Source organism: Cynocephalus volans, chromosome 13 (genome assembly GCF_027409185.1).
Source record: "Cynocephalus volans isolate mCynVol1 chromosome 13, mCynVol1.pri, whole genome shotgun sequence".
NCBI classification, from domain to species: Eukaryota; Metazoa; Chordata; class Mammalia; order Dermoptera; family Cynocephalidae; genus Cynocephalus; species Cynocephalus volans.
The window spans coordinates 88,139,611-88,160,270 of NC_084472.1; the positions used below are offsets into that span (position 1 = coordinate 88,139,611).

The 20,660-nt window shown below is 40.9% G+C and overlaps 1 protein-coding gene across 1 annotated transcript in view; it reads left to right on the top strand.

The window, feature by feature from the left end:
* Positions 1-4,202: 4,202 nt before the first annotated feature.
* Positions 4,203-20,660, top strand: part of WWC2 (WW and C2 domain containing 2) — a 223,341-nt gene continuing 206,883 nt past the window's right edge. Inside the window, exon 1 of the mRNA XM_063076826.1 lies at positions 4,203-4,375. Within this exon, the coding sequence (XP_062932896.1) occupies positions 4,245-4,375 (131 nt within the window). The 5' untranslated portion in view covers positions 4,203-4,244. The remainder of the gene's footprint in view (positions 4,376-20,660) is intronic.

Consider the following 20,660-nt stretch of genomic DNA (forward strand, 5'->3'; position numbering starts at 1 on the left):
TTAACTTTCTGCTGGGTATCTCTAATTTCTAAAATCAAACCCCTTATCAGATCCCCCTTCGGACTTCCTCATTTTTTCCAGCTCTTTGAGTATCTTTTGACAACCTAAAGTCTTGGAATTATTCTAGAATCCTCCTTCTAGTTTATTCAGCTCTCCCTTCTTAATCTAATCAGTCCCAAATTCTTGCCAAATCATTCCTTTTCATCCTCCATTACCTTATTTCTAATCTAGACCTTATCTATCTCATACCTATACTATCATGACAGCCTCCTAACTAGACGGCTCCAGCCAGTCTTAGGCTCCTTCACAGCAGATCCATCTTTGAACTTTGCACATCCAGTTCTTTCCACAAGCATGCCCTGCCATGGCTGTCCATTTTGGGATTGCATCTGATCTTTTCCTTACTGATCATTTACCTCATGTATACTTCTTTGACGGGACCTCCCTGACAGCCCCCATCCTTCCTTTACTATCTGTGTTCTTCGTTTGGCATGGAGGAAGTGGACAGGAGAACGTTTTCTTCTTTACATTTTACGATTGGCCCCACCTCCAGGCCTGGATTGTAACTCCACTGAAATGATCCAGCAAGTGTCTTTTTGCACTTCACATTTTTTTACTTAATAGATCCTGGACATCTTTCCTTATCAGCATATATATGTTTATCTAATGTTTTAAAATGCCTGCTGAGTATATATAGATAATTCATAATTCAGTTACCAGTCCCTTACTGATGGCCACTGGTGGCTTTTCCAGTTTTGTTATTATAAAACATGCCACAATGAGCATCTCTGCATATATTTTGAGGAACTTTAATATCCAATAGGTAAAATCATTGTGCTGGAATTGGATATAACAAAATTATCTTTTAAAATAAATTTTACTGTCTACTGCCATTTTTCATATCACTAATTTTCCTGCCACCCAGGATTTGGACATTGACATTGGGAGCTTTGTTTATGGTGACTCCTCCCCATAGACTGGAGAAAACATAAAGCCAGAAGAAAAGAGAATTTTGAGGGCCAGAGAAGAGTCTTCAGTGGCTTGTACATGGTTCCATAGACTGGGGTAATCTGACATCCTGAGCAGCAGATTGCATCATCTTTCTTTGCCAAGAGTCAACTGGAGCCCAAGTCAAATCTAAACATATCCGTCTCTAAAATAGGCATAATTTTCACATTTATTTTCCTTTTTCAGGTATAAATATAAATGAAGTTCCATTGTGTTAACCATTAGCAATTCTCTGAAGGGATGTTACCATGTAAATTGTGTAAACTCAGAAGAGGAGAGTTTAAACTTAAGCAAAACAAAAAGGCTGTACAACAGCAACTCTCCTTTCTGTCATTTTAACTGCTTTTGTATGACCAAATGTTTCCTGTGCCAATCAGTGGGAAAGAAGAAGGGAACTTGTCTCTTAATTGCTTTAGAGTTTGGTTTGGCTATTTAGCACTTCTTTTTGAAGTCTGAAGATTTATGGAACAATAAATGCCATTTAATGGTGTGTGCTATTTTGGATTCCTCATCACTTTTAGAATTTGGGTAAATATATTTGGCTGAAAGCTTACCAAATTTGAAATTACCCTGAGAAGTATTGTGCAGTAAGTAGTTCATCCCAGTGAAATAAATTATGGCAACAGCAAAATGTGTTACGTTGATTTTTAAAATAGTAACATGTAGACATTTTTGTATAATACGTGTTTTCAAATTATTTGGGGGGCGGAAAAAAAAGCCAGGAGGCAAGGTTTAAATAAGAATAGTCTGGTTTGGTTGCTGAATGATGTTATTAGTATACTACAACGCAAATTCTGGCCACGCAAGTGGGCCGACTTAGAGTAGTCCAACACGAAGCACACTCACTCAGTATTGTGAGCGTTTCATTTTAGACAGGCACGACCTTTTTCACAGCATTCAAAAGTCCAATCTTTAGACTACCCGCTAAGATGTCTCATTCCACCGGGAACGAGAGAAACTTGCCTTGGAGCACCTCCTGATTAATGGATTGGGGCAGAACTCAGATCAGCAGACAGAGCCTGGGTGTAAAAGACGACCTGGAAGGAGCGAGCGAATTCGCCTTGGGTGCCCCCTTCCCCACCTCCAGCTCTTTCTGCTCACTCCCAGGTGCTCCAAGCTCTCCAGAGTTTCTGGCGGCTTAAAGTTTCCGCTCCGAGCCCAGACTGGTAAAGTGCAAATGCGACCCCCATACCCTCTCCTAGGACCCGAGCTAGAGAAGGCAGGTCCAATCCCCTGCGGGAAGCTTGTTCCGAGTCCGAGTCTCCGCCCTTCTTCTCCGGGACCAGCCTCCTCTACCTTCTAGACTGACCGCAGACCGTCTGAGGATCCGAAAATCGTTCCTCTTCCCCGGGCAGCTCCTCCCCAAACCTCGCAACGCCGGCTCCGCACAGGAGCGAATCAACTCACTGGACCCCCTCGCCGGTCTGTGAATCCCGGCGGGGAGGCAGAGGTTGTCCCAAACCCTCTGAAAGCCCCAGCCCAGAGCTGAGTCCTGCCCGAGGTGGGAAGTCACTACCTATCGGCGGGCAGGATTAAGTGAATTCACACCAAAAGGTGATGGCTGGGCTCCGGGGCCTTCCTCAGATGCTGGGATTTTAGGAGAAGCTGCCTAATAGCCCGAAAGACTATGAGTGGAGGACGGTGGTGGAGACCTGGCTGGAGAGGAGCCTTAAGGTTGGGAGGCTCAGTGTCCCTAGACCCCAGCCCTGCTGCTCCTGGCATTGTCCTACCCCGAGCCCGACGTCACGCCCCTCCTCAGTGCCGACCAGCACGTAGTAGCTCCTGAATAAATAAATAATTGTGGCATGAGGGAAGATCGCGTCCCGCCCCGGACGGATCCAGGGCCTAGGGAAGTCTGGCGTCTGGCCCGCTGCCGTGGGCTCCCTCCAGCGTGGTCGCCCACACCTTCTTGGCCACAACGGGGCTCGGGGTGGGGAACTTCCCGGGGCGGGCGGCTGGACGGAAGGGACACGTCCACGTCCAACTGTCCTAAACCCAGCAGCGGAGGCCAGCGGCAGAGGGCCCCCGGTGGCCGCCTAGACCCCGCGGGTGGAGCTCCCCTACGCGGCGGGGAGGCCCGGGTGACTCCGCGCACCAGGCCGACGCGCGACGGGCGGCGGCGGCGGCGACCCCCAGGGGTGGCCCAGTCGCTTCTCAGGGTCAGGCCGGAGTTTTCCCCGCGGGCCACTAAGGCAGGCCTGTCGCGGCGCTCTTGGACCGCGGGGCCCGCCTTCGCTTTCCGCCGCGAGGCCCTCAGTCTCCGCTGAGGTCACCGAGGGCCAGGCGCCCTGCAGAGGCCCCGGGGGCGACGCCTCCCTGGACACTCCACAGACACGCTTCCAGCGCTTTCGGTGTTTTTCACACTTTCCCTCTCCCCCGAACCGCCCCTGGGGTTCCGAAGGGACCGGGGCGCGGCGCGGGGGAGGCTTTGGGCCCTTCCTGCGTATTGGGACTTTTTCTTCAGAGGAGAGCTTCCCCCACTACTTTCTTCTCGAAGGTCTTGTGGTTTCCCTAGAAGACGGAAAGAGGTTGAGAAGGTGGCTGGGCGTTCTCTTTTGCAATCTCTCCGGTCCTGAAACTCTAAAAACGCAAGGCGTTTGGCCGTAGGGAGATAGTTGGGGTCAAGGGGAGGGAGCGAGCGGCGCATTCTTCAGCCCTCCTCCCGCCCACCTGGTCCCTCGGCTCCCCTCCCCCGCCCAGTCTGGCTCCAGGCGCCCAGGCTCGTGCAGCCGCCCCGGGAGCGGCAGGGTTAAGCGCAGGAATGTGGCGGCGAGGAATGTGCATGCAGATGAGCCGAGCTAGGGGCGGCGGGGCAGGGCGGGCCCGGGGCGGGGCGCATGCAAATGAGGAGGCCCGTCGCCGCCGCGGCCGCCGCTCCGCCGAGCTTCCCGGATCCGAGCCCAGACGGCGGCGGCTCGGGCAGCCTGGGCGCCGCGACCCTCGGCGGCCACAGGGGGACGGGGAGGAGGAGGAGGAAGAGGCGGAGGCAGCAGCGGCGGCGGTGAGGAGGAGGAGGAGGGTTCGCTCGCCTGCTCCGGCGCAGACATGGTGGACTGATCCCCAGCGGGGCCGAGAGCAGGGTTTCCTGAGGCGCCCCCCGCGCGTGGCCCCGCCGAGCCCCGCAGCCCCGCGCCGGCGCCCGCGTCGGGTGCGGCGGCCGGGCCGGCAGTCCCGTTCCCGCCGCGTCCCGCGCCCGGTCCCTATGGAGGCGCCGCTCGCCGGCGAGGCCGCCGACCATGCCTAGGAGGGCCGGGAGCGGGCAGCTGCCGCTACCCCGGGGCTGGGAGGAGGCCAGGGACTACGACGGCAAGGTCTTCTACATCGACCACAACACCAGGAGGACCAGCTGGATCGACCCCCGGGACAGGTGGGCAGCCGGGCCGCGGGTGGGCGCGGGGACCCGCCTTGGAAGCGCAGCGGTGGCTGTTGTCCGGGAGACCCGGCCGGGCGGCAGGGGCGTGAGGCGTGGGGCGTCGCCGGCCCTGGGGTGCCCCAAGGGGTCCCGGGAAGGAGGCGCGGGACCGTCCGCTCTGGGCGGGGCTGCGTCAGCCGGCGAGGCGCCCTGGAGGGGCCAGTTTGAGCCGCCCCTTCCAGGGCCCTTTTGCCCACCCCCTTCCCGACGCCCCACCCGGACCTATAGACACTCCCGGCCGGGAGAGAAGGGTGGTATTGGTGCCCTGAGCTGGCACTCCATGTCCGGTTAACGAACCCAGAGGGGCCACACGCGTCTTGTTCCGACCTCGCCTCCGCTTGAAGTTGCCCCCATTGAGGCTTGAGGGTACCTTCGGCCTCTGGGAGGTGGGGATGGGCTGTGGCCTCGAGAGGAGGCCTAAATGCAGAGTGGGGAACTGGCCATCTGGGCCACCTGTGGCATCTCCCTGGTCGTCCTTGGCTCCCAAGCCTTGACTGCAAGTTCTTTACCAGGTGTGCCCTCAGCCAGGCACAGGCCAGGGCTCCTGAGCGTGGATAGGGATCTCATTTTTCGCTGTGCCCTGGTACTGGGTGTAACTGTCTTTGTCCCTCAGATTTTAGAAGCACTTGTTTTGGGGTTTTACTGACTAGTGTTAGTCTTCCCCTGAAAACTTGAACTGACTCTCAAACTTTGAAAAGGCAGATTCTAATTTGAAGTAAGAAGGAGTGAAAGGGACACTGGAATTGAACCTTGGGTATTGAAGAACCCAGACTTGAGCTTAGCCATTTTTTTTTTTTTTTTTTTTTTAGTTCTCAGCACATATTTTATACCCGCCCGGAGGTGGAAAGGAAAAGCCTAACAAAATCATCATCTAAAAAGTTCAGGAGCTGAAGTTTAGTTGAACATTCACAAATGTAGTTTCTCTCTCACTTTTTTTTTTTTTTTTCCACTTAAAAGGAAAATTTCTTAGGATTAGGATTATTATGAGAATAATAAGAGATATTCCTAATTGTAAATTTAAATAATATAACATTAAGGATAACTCCAACAGTTGGAATTTTATCATTTTGAACATTCTTTCCGGCTTTTTATGGAGTGTGACCTTAATGGTTTATAATCTTTTTAGGTGCTTCACCTATTAAACATCCTACATTTTCTGAATTTGAGTCTGAAATAGGTTCTTATTTTATATTCTCAGTTCCTTTTAAAAAGCAATTATAAGAAAGACATAAATGACATTATAAATTTATGGAGCAATCCTTGTTAAATTATCCATGAAGGTATCGGTTTAGGTTTCCCTCCTGAAATGAGAAAAGGCACCTGTGTCTGGCTGCCTGTTGCTGGCCTGATGAAAGTTATGACAAGCATCACACCTTTACAGTCTCTTCAGACATGTTAGTTGTCATAAACCTCGCGCTTCTAGCCAGTTATTTGACTTATACCATTGCACTTTGAAACTGCTTAACAGATAGTAAATGTCAGTGCTGATGGTGTGCACCTAACAGTGGCTTTTAAGGCACCTGTATAAATACTTGACTTCTACAGTTGTGTGGTAATTTCTTTCTGCTTTCCAATACTCAGAATTTCAGGTTATTGAAATTGCAATAAATTCCTGAAATAGTTAAGCATTTTAGGTTCTTTTCTGTTTCAGTTTACAAGTTTTATTATATTGTTTCATTTGTGTTTACCAAAAAGGGTTACAAGAATATGTAATGCCTGGGTAAATCAAATAGAAAGTGAAGTAAAATTATGACTTGGTTTATCCATATCACTACTTCTTACACAAGTCAAACATATCCTTTATTTTAAACTCTTAATGGATTGGCCATTGTTATGAACTCTGTTTTCAGCATACTGTGTAACCAGTTCATTTGATGGGGACAAACAGTTGTGACTAAGATGGCTTATTATTCCAATTTTCCTTGAAGCTGTTGGGTCTTTAAGTATTTGGAGATATAAATTTGACTGATTATAAATATTCCTGGATCTCAGTATTAGAATTTTAAGAGATGTTCTGTGATATCAGTGTCACCATGACATTCTCAGTTTAAATCTGATTATGTTTTTTTTAGGGCAATTAAGTGACTGTAAGTCTTCCTAAATAATGTAAGAGATGGTGGGCGAGGATATTTGTAGTAATTGTTAACTCTTGTCAGTTTTGTCACACACTTATGAAACATATGGAAAGAGATGTTGCACAGGCCAACTGGAGTGTGGATTCTTCTGCAGGATCGAATTACAAATCCTGAAAGAAAAATGACTTGATATACTATGGGTCAGCAGTACTTTTGAAATTTTAAAACCATTTAATTAAAATGGTCATGATGATTTACTCAGTCATATTTGTTATGTTATTATGTTAAGAAAAGAATTTTGTGATTTTGATAGTCTATCAGAATTTGTCAAGTACTTCTGATTGTGTAGATAATTATGATGATTTAGTGGGGAGAGGCTGGAGGATTTTACAGGAACATAGTTTCATTCAACAGGTAGTGATGCTAGAATACTGAAGCATTATTTAAAAATACTTTTAAGCTTTTGGATGTAGGTAACTGCTATAGTTTGAATGTTTGTCCCCTCCAAAGCCCATGTGGAAGCTCCATCCCCAGTGTGGCAGTGTTGAGAGATGTGGGCCTTTGAGAGGTGATTGGATTGTGAGGGCACTGCCCTCATAAATGGATTAATCCATTTTTGGATTAATGGGTTAATGGATAAGTGTGTTATCATGGGAGGGGCACTGGTGTCTTTATAAGGAGAGCAAGTGAACACATTACACACACTGTCAGACCTCTTGCCATGTGATACTCTGTGCCATCTTGGGACTCTGCAGAGAGTTCCTACTAAGAAGAAGGCCCTCACAAGATGTGCCCCATGGGCCTTGAACTTCCCAGCCTCCAGACTGTAAGAAATAAATTTCATTCCTTTATAAATTACCTAGTTTCAGGTATTCTGTTATAAGTGATAGAAAATTGGTTAATACAATGACATAATGCAAACTTTGCTGGGGTGTAATCAAAGCTTTTATTGCTTCACCACTCGTTAACTGAGTAAGTTTAGATTAGTTTCTGAATCCCTCTAAACTTCCATTTTTCAACTCTAAAGTGAGGATAATGCCACCTATCTCATAGGGATGTTTGTGGGACCATAATTAGAGCCCAGCCCAATAGTATGAGTTGTAGTGTTAGTGTTGACTTTCCGATTTAGGAACTGATTTCAGGTAACCCCTGAGAATAGTAAGTGTACTAGCACATATTTACTCTGTTTTATTGTGTGCTAGCCTCTGTGCTAAGTTCTTTAACTGTGATCTCATTTTATTCTCCCATTAGTCATATCAGGTGGGTGGTATTGTTATCTTCCAGTTACAGATGAGGAAATTGAGTTGCAGAGAAGTTGCCATTGATGTTAAATGTGGAGCCAGGATCTGAAGCCACACAGTTCTATTCTAGAGCCTGTGTCCTTAATCATTCCTATAGACTGCCTCGACACCTGGGCCTTTGGGTGGAGTTCACAGAGGGGCAGAACCCCTTTGTACTGTGTGGATTTTTCAAGCTGATTGACCAGTCTGATCCTGGGGAAATCTCCCTGTCTATGATTCCTTAGCTCTTGCAGTGGGCCCACACCCCACCAACGTTATTTTCCAGATTTATCCCCTCATTCACCTCTTACTTTGCTCACCATGGAAAGACACCCTTTGACCACACCAGTTGCTGTTTATGGTGGGCCATAGATCATGGCCAAATGGTATGGTGCTTAAAAAAAAAAAACTACATTTGACATAGGAGAAAGAGGTAGGATGGATTCCTTGTGCCTCTTGAAAAGTAGCAGCTAAGGTGGGCAGGCCTCAAAGACAGTGAGTGGTTTTACAAACTCCCAGTAGAATTTTGCTTTTTTGGGGGGTGGAGAGGGGTGGTGGGGGCAGCTGGCCTGTATGGGGATCCAAACCCTTGACCTTGGTGTTACCAATACCTCACTGTAACCAGGTTGAGTTAACTGGCCAGCCCTTGCTCATTTTCTGTCCTTGCATTGAATGTTACCCAGAGGTACAATAACTTTGTCTAGTGGAACTTAAAAGATTTACCACCGTGCAAAATGACTTTACATTAAAACCTACTGGTAGACCCTAATCTGTGGCTTATGGCTAGGGTCAGATGTTGAGCAACCTATGCCTTCTAATTAAAGAGAAAGAATCCTGGGGGTAGGGGTGGGGGAATGGAGGGGGAAGGATGAGAGTGAGAAGGAAGGAGATGACAGCTGGGTGTATCATTGATGTCACAGTTAACTTTTGGCTCTCCACACTCAGTTTGTGGCACATGATTAGGATCTGAGGAACTCTGTATTGTCTTTCTTTCCAAGTCAAAGTAAGTAATTTTTATCAACCCACTGCTCGAGTGTAAACTCCTCAAGAATCCTAATTGCTTATTACTGCTTTTTGTATTCTTTGTACATGGAAGACGTTAAATGAGTGTTGGTTGGGTCAGTTAATGGAGCCAGTTTGTTAAATTAATGAAAGAATATTAGTTGATCTACTCTTATGTCCAATTTCTTACTGCTGGGCTTTCAAAAATATGCCCATTACCACTAACAGCCAAAGACAATAGATTTTCCAGTTAGATTAAAAAAAATGAGAATTGAGCTGCTACATTTTGGGTATTAGTATAAATATGTGAACTACTTATAGGAGCAAAGAAAACAAATCAGCTCTGGTAGTCTTATTCACAGCTTCCATTGTCATAATTGCTGGAAATTGTTCCTTTCCAGCAGGATTAGAGTCCGGGTGCCAAGTGGTTACTGTGAATTATTTGAGTGATTATGGTATTTGAAGGTGAAGAGGCTGTTAAAAGAGGAATTTTAAAAATCCCACTAGGAAGCACTAATTTAAACTAAATGATGCTGTCTTCCAAAAATTCCAAAAGAAATATTTCTTGTTTTCAACACAGTTTGCTATAATGCTTGCTGGAGTAAGTAGTAGTTGCTTGGTATAACTAAGATTTGTTCAGTGACTTTAATAGTCCATAATTTGTGGTTTAGTTTTGTTGGAATACTCAGGACAATACTTGCTCTTTCAAGAAAGACTGTTATTTATAAATATGTTACTCGTTTTGAGCTGCACATCACTAACTTGTCAGTTACATAGTCAGCCATTGTGACATGTGGCCTTCAAACAAGCCAGTATTTAAACTTAATGAGAGGAAGCCCTGGTGCTCTAGGAAAAGTGTGGAAGCTGCCTGTAGGCCCTTCACTGCCTGGCCCTGTATTGCCTCGTAAATGGCACTTGCTTAATTGTCTTGAGTAAATGTCTGTAGGAAAATGAAGCTATCACTGTACAGAAGTATGACCAACTTCATCTTGCTGATGTGGGAGTTATTGAAATAGCAGGAAACAGTGTTAGCCCTGATACGCTGTAATTCCTTGAGTAGGCCCTAAGCCTGTGTATGCCTGGGTCCTATGAACTTGATGGAAATTGGTTGAACTAACCTCTTGTTAGAATTTTGGTCTAATTTCTTCATACATTTCCGAAACTCCTGTTATTGGAAAAATTCCCACGGAAGTATGTAGAACAGCAAAGGGATTTTTAAAGGCACAGTGTGTATATAAATTGTGGGTTAAAAATGATTTACCAAAATATGAGTTCAGAATGTTTTCAGTGTCTTTAGTGTTTTTTCCCCAATTATTTTATTTTTTCAATTAAGATAAAAAATCACATAGCATAAAATTCACCATTTAAACCATTTTAAAGTGTACAATTCAGTGGTTTTTAGTATATTCACGATGTTGTGCAATCATAACCATTATGTAATTCCTGAACATTTTTATCATTCCCAAAATAAACCCCATACCCATCAAAGACTCACTTCCCACTCTGTTCCCATCCCCACAGCCTTTGGCAACTACTAATCTGCATTCTGTCTCTGAATTTGCCTGTCTGGATGTTTCATATAAATGGACTAAGACAATATGTGTCTCTTTGTGTCTGGCTTCTTTCACTTAGCATAGTGTTTTCAAGGTTTATCCATGTTGTAGCATTTATCGGTACTTCATTCCTTTTATGACTGAATAATATTCCATTGTGTGGACATACCATATTTTGTTTATCTATTCATCAGCTGATGGGCATTTGGATTGTTTCTACCTTTTGGTTATTATAAATAATGGTGCTATGAACATTCTTAGACACTTTTTGTGTGAATATATGTCGTCAGTTCTCTAGTATATGAGAGTACTTTAAAAAGTTCGTGCAAAGCTTCCTAATTATAAAGATTCATATACCTAGAAGTGGAATTGTTGGGTCATGTGACAATTCTGTGTTTAACTTTTTGCCAAACTGTTTTCTACAGTGGCTGTACCATTACATTTCCACCAGCAGTGTATGAGTGTTCCAGTTTCTCCACATCTTCACCAACACTTTTTTCCTTTTCTTTCTTTTTTTTTTTTTTTTGAGGTGGTATCTTATTGTGGTTTTGATTTGCATTTCCCTCTTAAGATTGTTTTGGTAGCCTTAATTCGACCCAAGCTTTCTCCCTTTATTCTAGCTTTTTATAGCTGTTGCTACTTTTATCACCTTTTTGTGTACTCTCACCATTACTTGATGGAGATGGAAAAGTTAGGTTAGAGAAATAAGAAGTTCTTTTTAGTCTCATGTTGCTCTTACCTTTTTCCCATATCTTACTGCTTTGCATGATTTTAAGACTGACATTGCAGATAGAAATTAATCAACAGCTTTTATTGTATCAGCCACCTAGGTATCCTGGACTCTGGGAGATGTGAAGATGGATAAGATTTGGTCTCAGCTGGGCTTACTTACAATCTAGTTTGCATAATCACTATTAAAAAAGTAAAAGTAAGTTAGAGTATTGTCCATTGCATTTTCTTTTTATCCTTATCTATTTGTATATTCAGTCTTCTTTATCTGTATATTCAGTCTTCTTCCTCAACACGCAGGAGGAAAATAGTTGAGGGGAATTAAAAATAGAATATACGGGTAAAGTATATATTAATCTTTGTCTCAAGTATGATATATAAATCACATAGACAGGTAATCATAATGTGTGGTGTATATATACATCGGCTTATTAAAAATGATTTGATGTTGAAAAGCTATTCCTTTTAGCTAGTTATGTATGTTAAGAATTAAACCCATTTTTATTAATTGTTTCTTAAAAAAGGAGTTGGAGGAAATCTGGCAAACACTGCCTCAGCCAGGTGACAAGGTAAACATCAATAGTGATAAGACATGTTGATACACCTTTGATATGATGTAATGACAATGGCATTTTATCTTTGTGGTCTTTCTCCCAAAATACCATAACAGTCCCAGTCTAATCATTAGAAAAACACCTCCTAAATCCCAATAGAGGGGCATTCTACAAAATATCTGACCAGTTCTCCTCAAAACTGTCAAAGTCCTCAAAAACAAGGAAACGCTGAGAAACTCTCCCAGGTAAGGAAATGCAAGGACTAAATGTAATGAGGTAATCTGGATGGGATTCTAGAACAGAAAAAGGATATTAGGTAAAAACTAAGGAAATCTGAAAAAAGTATGGATTTTAGTTAGTAATAGTGTATCAGTATTGGTTTATTAATTTTAATAAGTGTACCATACTAATAGGGGAAACTGAGTGTGGGATATATGACAACTCTCAGTACTAACTTTGCATTTTTTCTGTAAATCTAAAACTGTTCTAAAAAAATAAAGTTTATTTTAAAAAATTACACAAAACAGTTGGGAGTATTTTTCTTTATCAAAGTGTGACCATACTGTTTATAATTATGGTTTTTTTGTTTATGTGAAAGCAAGGGTAGGCAAACTATGGCTTAAGGACCAAATCCTGGCCTGCAGGCCTCTTTTTGTCTAACCCTCCTGCTGAGAATGGGTTTTACATCATTAAAGGGTAGTAAACCAACCAACAAACAAAAACGAAGAATATAATACGTGACACACAAAGCCTAAAATATTTACTCTCTGGCCCCGTACAGAAAAAGTTTGCCAACTTCTGATGTAAAGTGAGATGATAAAGTCTTTAAAATATTTTATATAAACATTTAAAAGAAATATTAACTGTTTATGATAAAATGGCATGTTTGCCAGTGATTGTTGATTATTCATTTATTCCACAGATAATTTGGAATCTAGGTACTGTGTATTATAACGATGAACTAGAGATGGATGCTGAATTTGAGGAGTTGCCTTGCATTTCAAATTACTTTTCTTCCAATGAAATGCAGCACATTACTTAAAGTTTTCTAAACCCATATTCTTTGACATAGCTGGAACTGATGGTAATTGAGATAAGTTGTTACTATGAAGATGAGAGTGAGTCTGTGCTCATATGTAACTGCCTATATACCTCATATATCCACAGGAAACCAAGGGGTGTCTTTGGGAACCTGCCTTTGCCGTGGCAGAGCCTGAAGTAGAGATTATTTTTGTGGTATGGAGACAGGTCAACCAAGGTCTAGTCACTCAATAAAGTTACCTGATACCAGGCACAGCTAGATGTTTCTTAAAAAAAATTGTACATGGGGACATGAGGAAAACAGGCAAAAATGAATTTTTGGAGGTACCGTTGTTTGTTTACAGTGTATAAATATTATAGTATTATGTTTTGATAGTTGATCTTCCTATGGCATATTGATAATATTTATAAAATCACTAAGTTGGTGATGATGATAAAGCAGAAAATAATTCCATGTATTATCCTTATTGTACAAAGCTGGTATCTGTCGGTCAAAGGTGTCCCAGAGAGTGCTGTGTAGAGCTGAAATTTTTTTGCTCTTTAAATAATTTTTCCTATACTGTTAGCCCTGATGTCAGTGGAGAAATCTCACTATTATCCATGAGGATAATAGTGAGAAGCATTTGAAAATGGAACCGGCTGGGAAATGGGGCAGTTGTGGGCTAACAGAGTTATGCTTTGGGAACTGTTGTTTCACTCCTGTAGCTTAAGAGGAGTTACAGTGGTTCCAATAGAGAATTTGAACAGAAGTGTACATTTAATTAGTACATTGGTCTCACTGGGTGAAGGTAGGAAATTTAATTTTAAAGAAAATTATTTAGGTTATGAAAATAGTGACTTTTACCTAAGTAAGTGCTCCTGATATTTTTGTAAAAATGAGTGCATCAGGATTTGGAAGGCAAAGCGGCTTTCCTTTGGTTCGAACTTTGCTGTTTCTTCATGTGCAGTGTTTCTTTTTTTAGTGTGGTCTGGGTTGTATTGGTCACCATTTCTGAATGTGAACAGCAGTAGTAAATGTTGTTATAGAGATTTGTGCTATAAACTTCTGATTAAAATCCTGACTTAGTAATAGACCATGGAATGTGTTGTGTACTTTATTGCCACATCTCCATTTTATAAGAAGGTAATTTTATTAAGTGGTAGTGATATTCAGTAGCTGAAAATATGGTAGACAACTTTTACTGCAAAAAATTCGAAGAGCATGCAGTTTCATTTAATGGAGATACATCAAAATTCCAATCTTTTTTTCCCCCTCTGAAACTGTGACAACAAATAAATCAGTTTCATCGACTTACTGGTCTAGGTGTAATTTTGGGCTGGTCAGTAATTCTGTCCACACTATGTTCTTTCTCTATCTCCTGAATATTAGGATGTTTGAACTTGGTAGTAGAAACAGATCATTTACTCCTTGCCTCCCTCCCCCCTTTTCTGCTAAATGACCCAGTGAATGACATTTCTCATAGGACAGTATGACTATAAACTGGTATTTAACTTGGCAGAATGTTTAACATAACATTAATGCCCTGGTTTGCTATTGTAGATCTAAAGACTGCAAAACGAACTTGGTTATCTAACTCCTCTTTCAGTCTTTTTTTCTCCCTAAAGGTATGCCTGTAGAATGTATGTAGATACATTCTTGAGAGATTTCCTAATGTCTCACGTGTAAGGAGCATCTGCATGTCTGCATCACTAATGTTTTTGTAAAATTGATTCTAAGTCAGCTGAGGATAGAGACCTGCTTTGTATGTGCACCACTCCATTGTGTTCTCCGGTTAGGCTCTCTGTCCCTGTGGGGGCACTTAAGAATACTGCAGAGCTCTGTACCCATATAAATGAAATGCAAGCATTTGAAGGACCGTTTCCTTCTTCCAAAATCCTCCATAATTTGTCCCCAGCCTACTTTTACTGTCTTGACCCCTTGTCATTCACTTATTCATTCAATTCAATCAGTCATTTATTGGAAACACTATACCAAGCACCTATACCTTGGGGACACAGTATTGAATGGACTAGGCAAGGTCCCTGCTTTCATGGATTTTATATTCTACTTTGGAGAAGGGAAACAAATTATTAAGGCAGTAGTGAATGTGCTTTGATGAAAATAAAGAAGGTGAAGTGATAATGTCAGTGGGAGCTACTTTGGGTCATGTGGTCAGGAAAGGCCTTGCTGAGGAGCTTACATTTAACTGAGACATGAGGATAAGAAAGAGCCATCCATGTGAAGATCTGGGTGAAAAAATAGTTCAGGCAGAAGAAAGGGCTAGGCAAAGTCCTAGTCCTGCACTTTCCAGTATGATAGCTTATTGGATGAGTATATGGCTTTGTACATTTATACTAATCAAAGTTAAAGTTAAATTAAGTTAAAAATATAGTTCCTCATTTTCACTAGTCACATTTTATGTACTCAATAGTCACATGTGCAGATACAGAACATTTCCTTCAGTGTAGAAAGTTCTCTTGGGCTCCATTGTCCTAAAGCACTAGAGAGGGTGGTGTACAAGGAACTGGAAGGCAGTTGGTGTGACTGTGATGTAGAGACTGAGGGGCAGGAGGGGCTTATGAGATGAGACAGAGAAGTAGAAAGGGGTTTGATCATGCATGCCTTGGAGACCATCAAAATTTTAAGGGTGTTTGGGAGCCATTGGAGAGTTTTAAATTGAAAGGAGATAGGATGGGGCCTCAGTGTGTGTGTATGCATAATATGATCTTATTCATTTTTTTGTGAGATCACTGCTCTGTGGAGAAGGAATCATAGGTGCTATTGCAGTGAGATAATCTAGGTGAGAAACAATCAGAGCTTGGACTAGAATGATGGCTTGGGCAGTGGGGAGCAGTGAGTGGATTTGGCATATGCTTTTTGGGTGAAAGTAAAAGAACTTGCTCATGATTTGGATATATAAAGGTTGAAGAAAAGAGAGAGAGAATAAATGATTTATGATTTACTGATGGGGAAAGACCAAGGGAGGAATATGGTTGGTTGATATCCAGTTGGATTGGTAATCCAGAATTGTATTTCAGATTTATAGGTCTGAGATGCCCGTTAAGACAATACAAATGGAGATATCTGGTAGATACTTGGATATAGAATCTGGAGTTTAGAAGACTCAGCTTAGAGCTAGAGATACTGAATCGGGTAGTATTTAAATTTGTGGGACGGGATGAGATTCTTGGAAGAGAGGGAAAGGATAGATCCCAGGACACAGATTTGAGGCATGCCAGTATTTTTTGGAAACCAGCTAAGATGGTTTATTCTCACTGGACCATATTTTAAACATTTTACCACTGTGCTAAAGATGATGACAATGAAGACAATGATGATGATGATAAGTACTGTTCATTGAGGCTTTTCACTTATGTTATCTCAAGCTCCATGAGGGCAGGTGCTATGTCTGTCTTGTTCACTGTTGTATTCTAGAGTCTAGCTCTGTTCAAACTCTTAATTACTATTTATTGAATAAATGAAACCTTTGACAAGTACCGTTATTACCCCCAGTTTAGGAAACTGAGACTTAAAAGGTTAAGTGACTTGTCTAAGGGCCTAGAGCTGTTAAGTGGCAGTAGAACTCAACTGTCTTACTTCAGAGCTGTGCATTTAACTGTGTACTGCCTCTACCTACTGCTCAGAAGGCCTTTTGCCTCCTATCTGGGACCTGGAACTCATAGCTACCCTTCAGGATTTAGCTGAAGTTTTATCACTTGAAGCATCCCTTAACAACTTAACTATGCCTAATCTTCCAGTGCCTTAATTCTTATGGTGCTTGTTTTAAGTATTTGTATTAAAACTAAATTTGTACTTTGTTTTGACTCCTCAAAATGAAATATTACTTTTTCAGAATTTTTTATTTTCCCAGACTAGTTGTTAGGCTCCATTTAGTTAAATCATGTACCATATTATTTATTTATGCCCCTCCCAGGACCCACAGCACTATGTCTTGTGTGTGTCAGTTGCTCAAATAAAGCCTAGTTTGATGCTGTTGCTTCTGTCTTATTCCAGCGTTTTAAATTCTCTCAGTGGCTGAGATCTGATATGCTATAAATCCTCTTTACTCCTGTATTCTGGTTCTAAAAACCCTTTGACCTTGTACCATAGCCTCCTCCCAATCCAGGCTTCTGTGGAACCATCCCCTTCCCAAATGTGCCACCTACACCACCTGCACCCCTCCAAGTCCTCTCCCCATTTAAGGACAGGTGAAGTGATTATGAATGATGGAGAATTTTCAAAGTGATAAAGCTGAGTCCCTGCTCCTCCTGATTCTTTTCTATAGTGTTTTGTCATTGATTTAAACCCCATGGGTGATCTATTGTTGGAGAAAGCCTAGGTTTAACCACAGATGTGTAAATTACAGACCTTAATTGGGATTCTTTTTTACCTTGACTCTTGTAACTATAAGACTTAAACTCAACTGAAAAATAATCTCTTTCAGTAAATTGCCATATTAGTTTGCTTTAAACTGCTTGAATTTGGATTCACTGTAAGGAGCCTTCATAAATAGGAAGTGATAAAAACTCAGAGTATGGTGTATTTTTTTTTGATTTACTCATGCCCATGAAACTTACCTGGACGTATATAAGCAGATACTAAAACAGTGGTTAAAGAGGATTCTTTTAATTTATAAATTCCTTATCTCTGTCACAGGTTGCTGCATTTTTTTTTTTTTTTTTTTTTTTGGTCTTTGTGGTAGCTGAACAATATATTGTGTATCTGATTCTATTTGAGCATGTAGTATTCTTACATTTCTACTTTTGATTTGGTTTGAGATCCAAGTGTGTGAATTTTAATTAAATGCCTAGATTATGCATGTGAAAAATCTTTTGTTCCTGTGTTGCTATGAGCAACAGTTGTTAAAGTTAACCTTCCTTTTTTTTTTTTTTTTTTAGATAAATATATGAATTTTCACAGGATAAAAAAAGTCATCATTTAGTGTTGTGAGTGTTCTGCCTATGAAATAAATTGTTACTAGGAACATAATTAACATGGTGAAGGGAAGAATGCAGTAGAAGTGAATAATCATCCCACACATTGACAAAACATTCCTAAAATACTATTCAAATGAAGAAAGACTTTACTGGGCTGCAGCCGAGTAGCCAAGCGTTGAGTCCTTTTAGCCATTCATCTGACTGGGTTTACTATTGTGGCCAAAAAGAAGCTGTGTGTAGTGGTTTGCATACAGAAAGGCCTTGACTTATCCGAAATTTCCTAATTTTTTTTTTTAAACCTTGTCTCTCTTCCTTTTCACACAACATTTCATCTCATTCGTAAAGATTTATTTTGTCCTGAAAGTATTTGTTTCACTGCTTTCCACTCTACTCCAGTCTAAATTTTAGTGACTGCTGTTGAGTGCTTAGACTTATTTGACTCTATTGTGTGATTTTTGATTGTACTCTTTTGTGCTATTTAAACTAACAGTGTTTACCTAAATTAGTGGTGATAGTGAACGACACAGGTTGGCCTCTTTGAATGAAAATCAAAAGCATTGCCCTGGCCTGCTGTTGAGCACTGTTTGACAGATTTCCATGCATTTCCTCTCCAGAAGGGCACTAGAAATTTGGCTGGACTATGGAAGGCAGCTTCCCAGTTAAAGGCCTGGGGTCTGGGAACAGCCCGGTTCAGGGATTTATAGTGATAATGTAATTAATTCTCCCTCTGAGAATACAGGACTCAATGAAGAGATGCCCTTTGTCCTCTTCTGCATTCTCACTTCTTCCCCTGCTCACTATTAAGAACGAACCCTGAAGCGCTAGTCCTTTTTTACACAGTTTGCAAGAAGAAAGCATAACTTTCTTCTTGAAGGTTTTGAAGAACCTGCTGAACTCTCCACCTGCAGGAGGAGATGTCAGGCCCTTCGTCACATTTGCTTCTCGGTGTAACCATGCACTTTGCCCATGTATTTTGAAAAAGAGTGATTTGGTTTTTTTTTTTTTTAAACAAAAGTCTTATTTTTTAATTTTGAAAATTTAAATTGTATTTTTTTTTTTGGTTAAGATGTCAGTTTTAAAAAACATACAATTTTAGAATATTGATTCTAAAAGATATTCTGTGATATGGGTGGGAACTTAAAATAAGCAGATAGTATTTCAGATGGATATTCATTTAACCAGTTAAAGAATATTTTGGAGGGTAAATCTTGGAAGACCATGCCTCTTAATTATTAACTTAATATTTTCACCACTATTTTCAATTCTTGTTCTAAGGTTAGTTTTTCGTGCCTGAATTCTTCATTCAGATACACATCCATGTTGATAATTACATGATTCTTAAACAGTCCATCCAAAGAACTTAAATTTGTTTGTTGATGGGTTTTAAAGAAAGCCATGATGGAAATGGAAGTCATTTCAACATCTGGTTTCATCAAGTTATCAGAAATGATGTCCTAGCTATAAAGATGAATAGCTACCTTTACAAGTATAGAAAGATGTTTTTGCTACTTTATGATTAAATTCTTCTAAGTTAATTAATAATTTGGGGATTGAAAAAACAGGAAAGTTGCTTTTTCTTTTCTGGTCTTGAAGAGGAAAATGAGGAATCAGTTAGTTGGAAACTAGTTATTTTAGAATTTTCAAGGTCAGCTGCCTTTAAGGGCATAAATTTTATTGGAAAACAACCTCATTTATGTAAATAAATCATAGCATATATAATGAAATGCTACGAATGAAATATAATGAAATACTAAGAATTAATAAAGCAAGAAAGATGTTTAGGTACTGAGATATTGAGATCTCTACTATGATTCTATTTGGGTTAACACATGCACACTCATGTATTCTGACATTTGTGAACTAGAACCATTTTGAACATGGAATCTTTATTAGTGGTTGCTTATGGGGAATAAGACTGCAGGTTGGGGGAAAAACTTGAATTTTAGGTAATACTTTTTGGGCGACTTGGAATGATTGTGTACATAATGTACTGTTTTTTAAAAAAATCTTAAATAGAAACTCCCTTTAGAGAGAAGAAAAAGTTCAAATATTGTAACTAAAGAGTAGAACATACAAACATCATAAAATCATGATATATTCCCTAAATTTCCATTCATATTTAATATTACTTAATCTTTCCTTGTCTGCATTTTTTTGAGAATTCTCTTAAATTCCTCTGGTATATTGGATATGAACAAATAAAACACATTTTAGAAAGTTGAAATGTGGAGGAAAATAATGAAATTGTTGTTATGTATAATTTTTTGTGATGATTGTTGCCCTAATATAGAAGTAGAAAAATGTCTATGATCTGTTGTCAGTGGAGAGATTGTTTTTAGTATCTACATCTTCTAGTTTTGCCAGGTAAAATAGTTTAAGCATTATCCAGTTATCTGATTTACTTAAAAATAATCTGAAAAGTTAAAACATTTTATGCAGTGAACATCATATAAACTCAAAATATTCCTCTTATTTTGTTTTAATGATAACTATTTTCTAAGGCCTGTGCTGGCAAATTATTGCCTGGGTGTCCAGATCCTGCCCACACCTGTTTTTGTTATGGCCTGTGACCTCATCATGGATTTTACATTTTTATATGGTTGAAAAAAAATCAAAAGAAGGATATTATTTTGTGACACATGAAAATTTTATAAAATTCAAATTTCAATGTCCATAAATAAAGTTTTATTGGAAAACGGCCATGTTCATTCATTTGCATGTTGCCTGCTTTCATATACTATAGTGGCAGAGTTGAGTACAGAGATAGTGTATGACCCACAAACACTAAAATATGTATCTGGCTTCTTTTTAGAAAAAGTTTAACCATTCCCTCAAATACGGTGATAAAAAAAGTAGGGGGCTGGCCAGTTATCTCAGTTGGTTAGAGCTTGGTGTCGACAACACTAACGTCAAGGGTTCAGATCCCCATACTGGCCAGTTGCCCCACTCACTCCTGCCCCCAAAAGGGAGGAATTAATTTCATTGTGGAAAACTGTTGATTACATTGAGCCTTTTTGATAAATCATTTAACCTAATAACTTAACCTGACTCTAGCAATTATAGTGGATCTATGGCATTGTGTGTGTGTG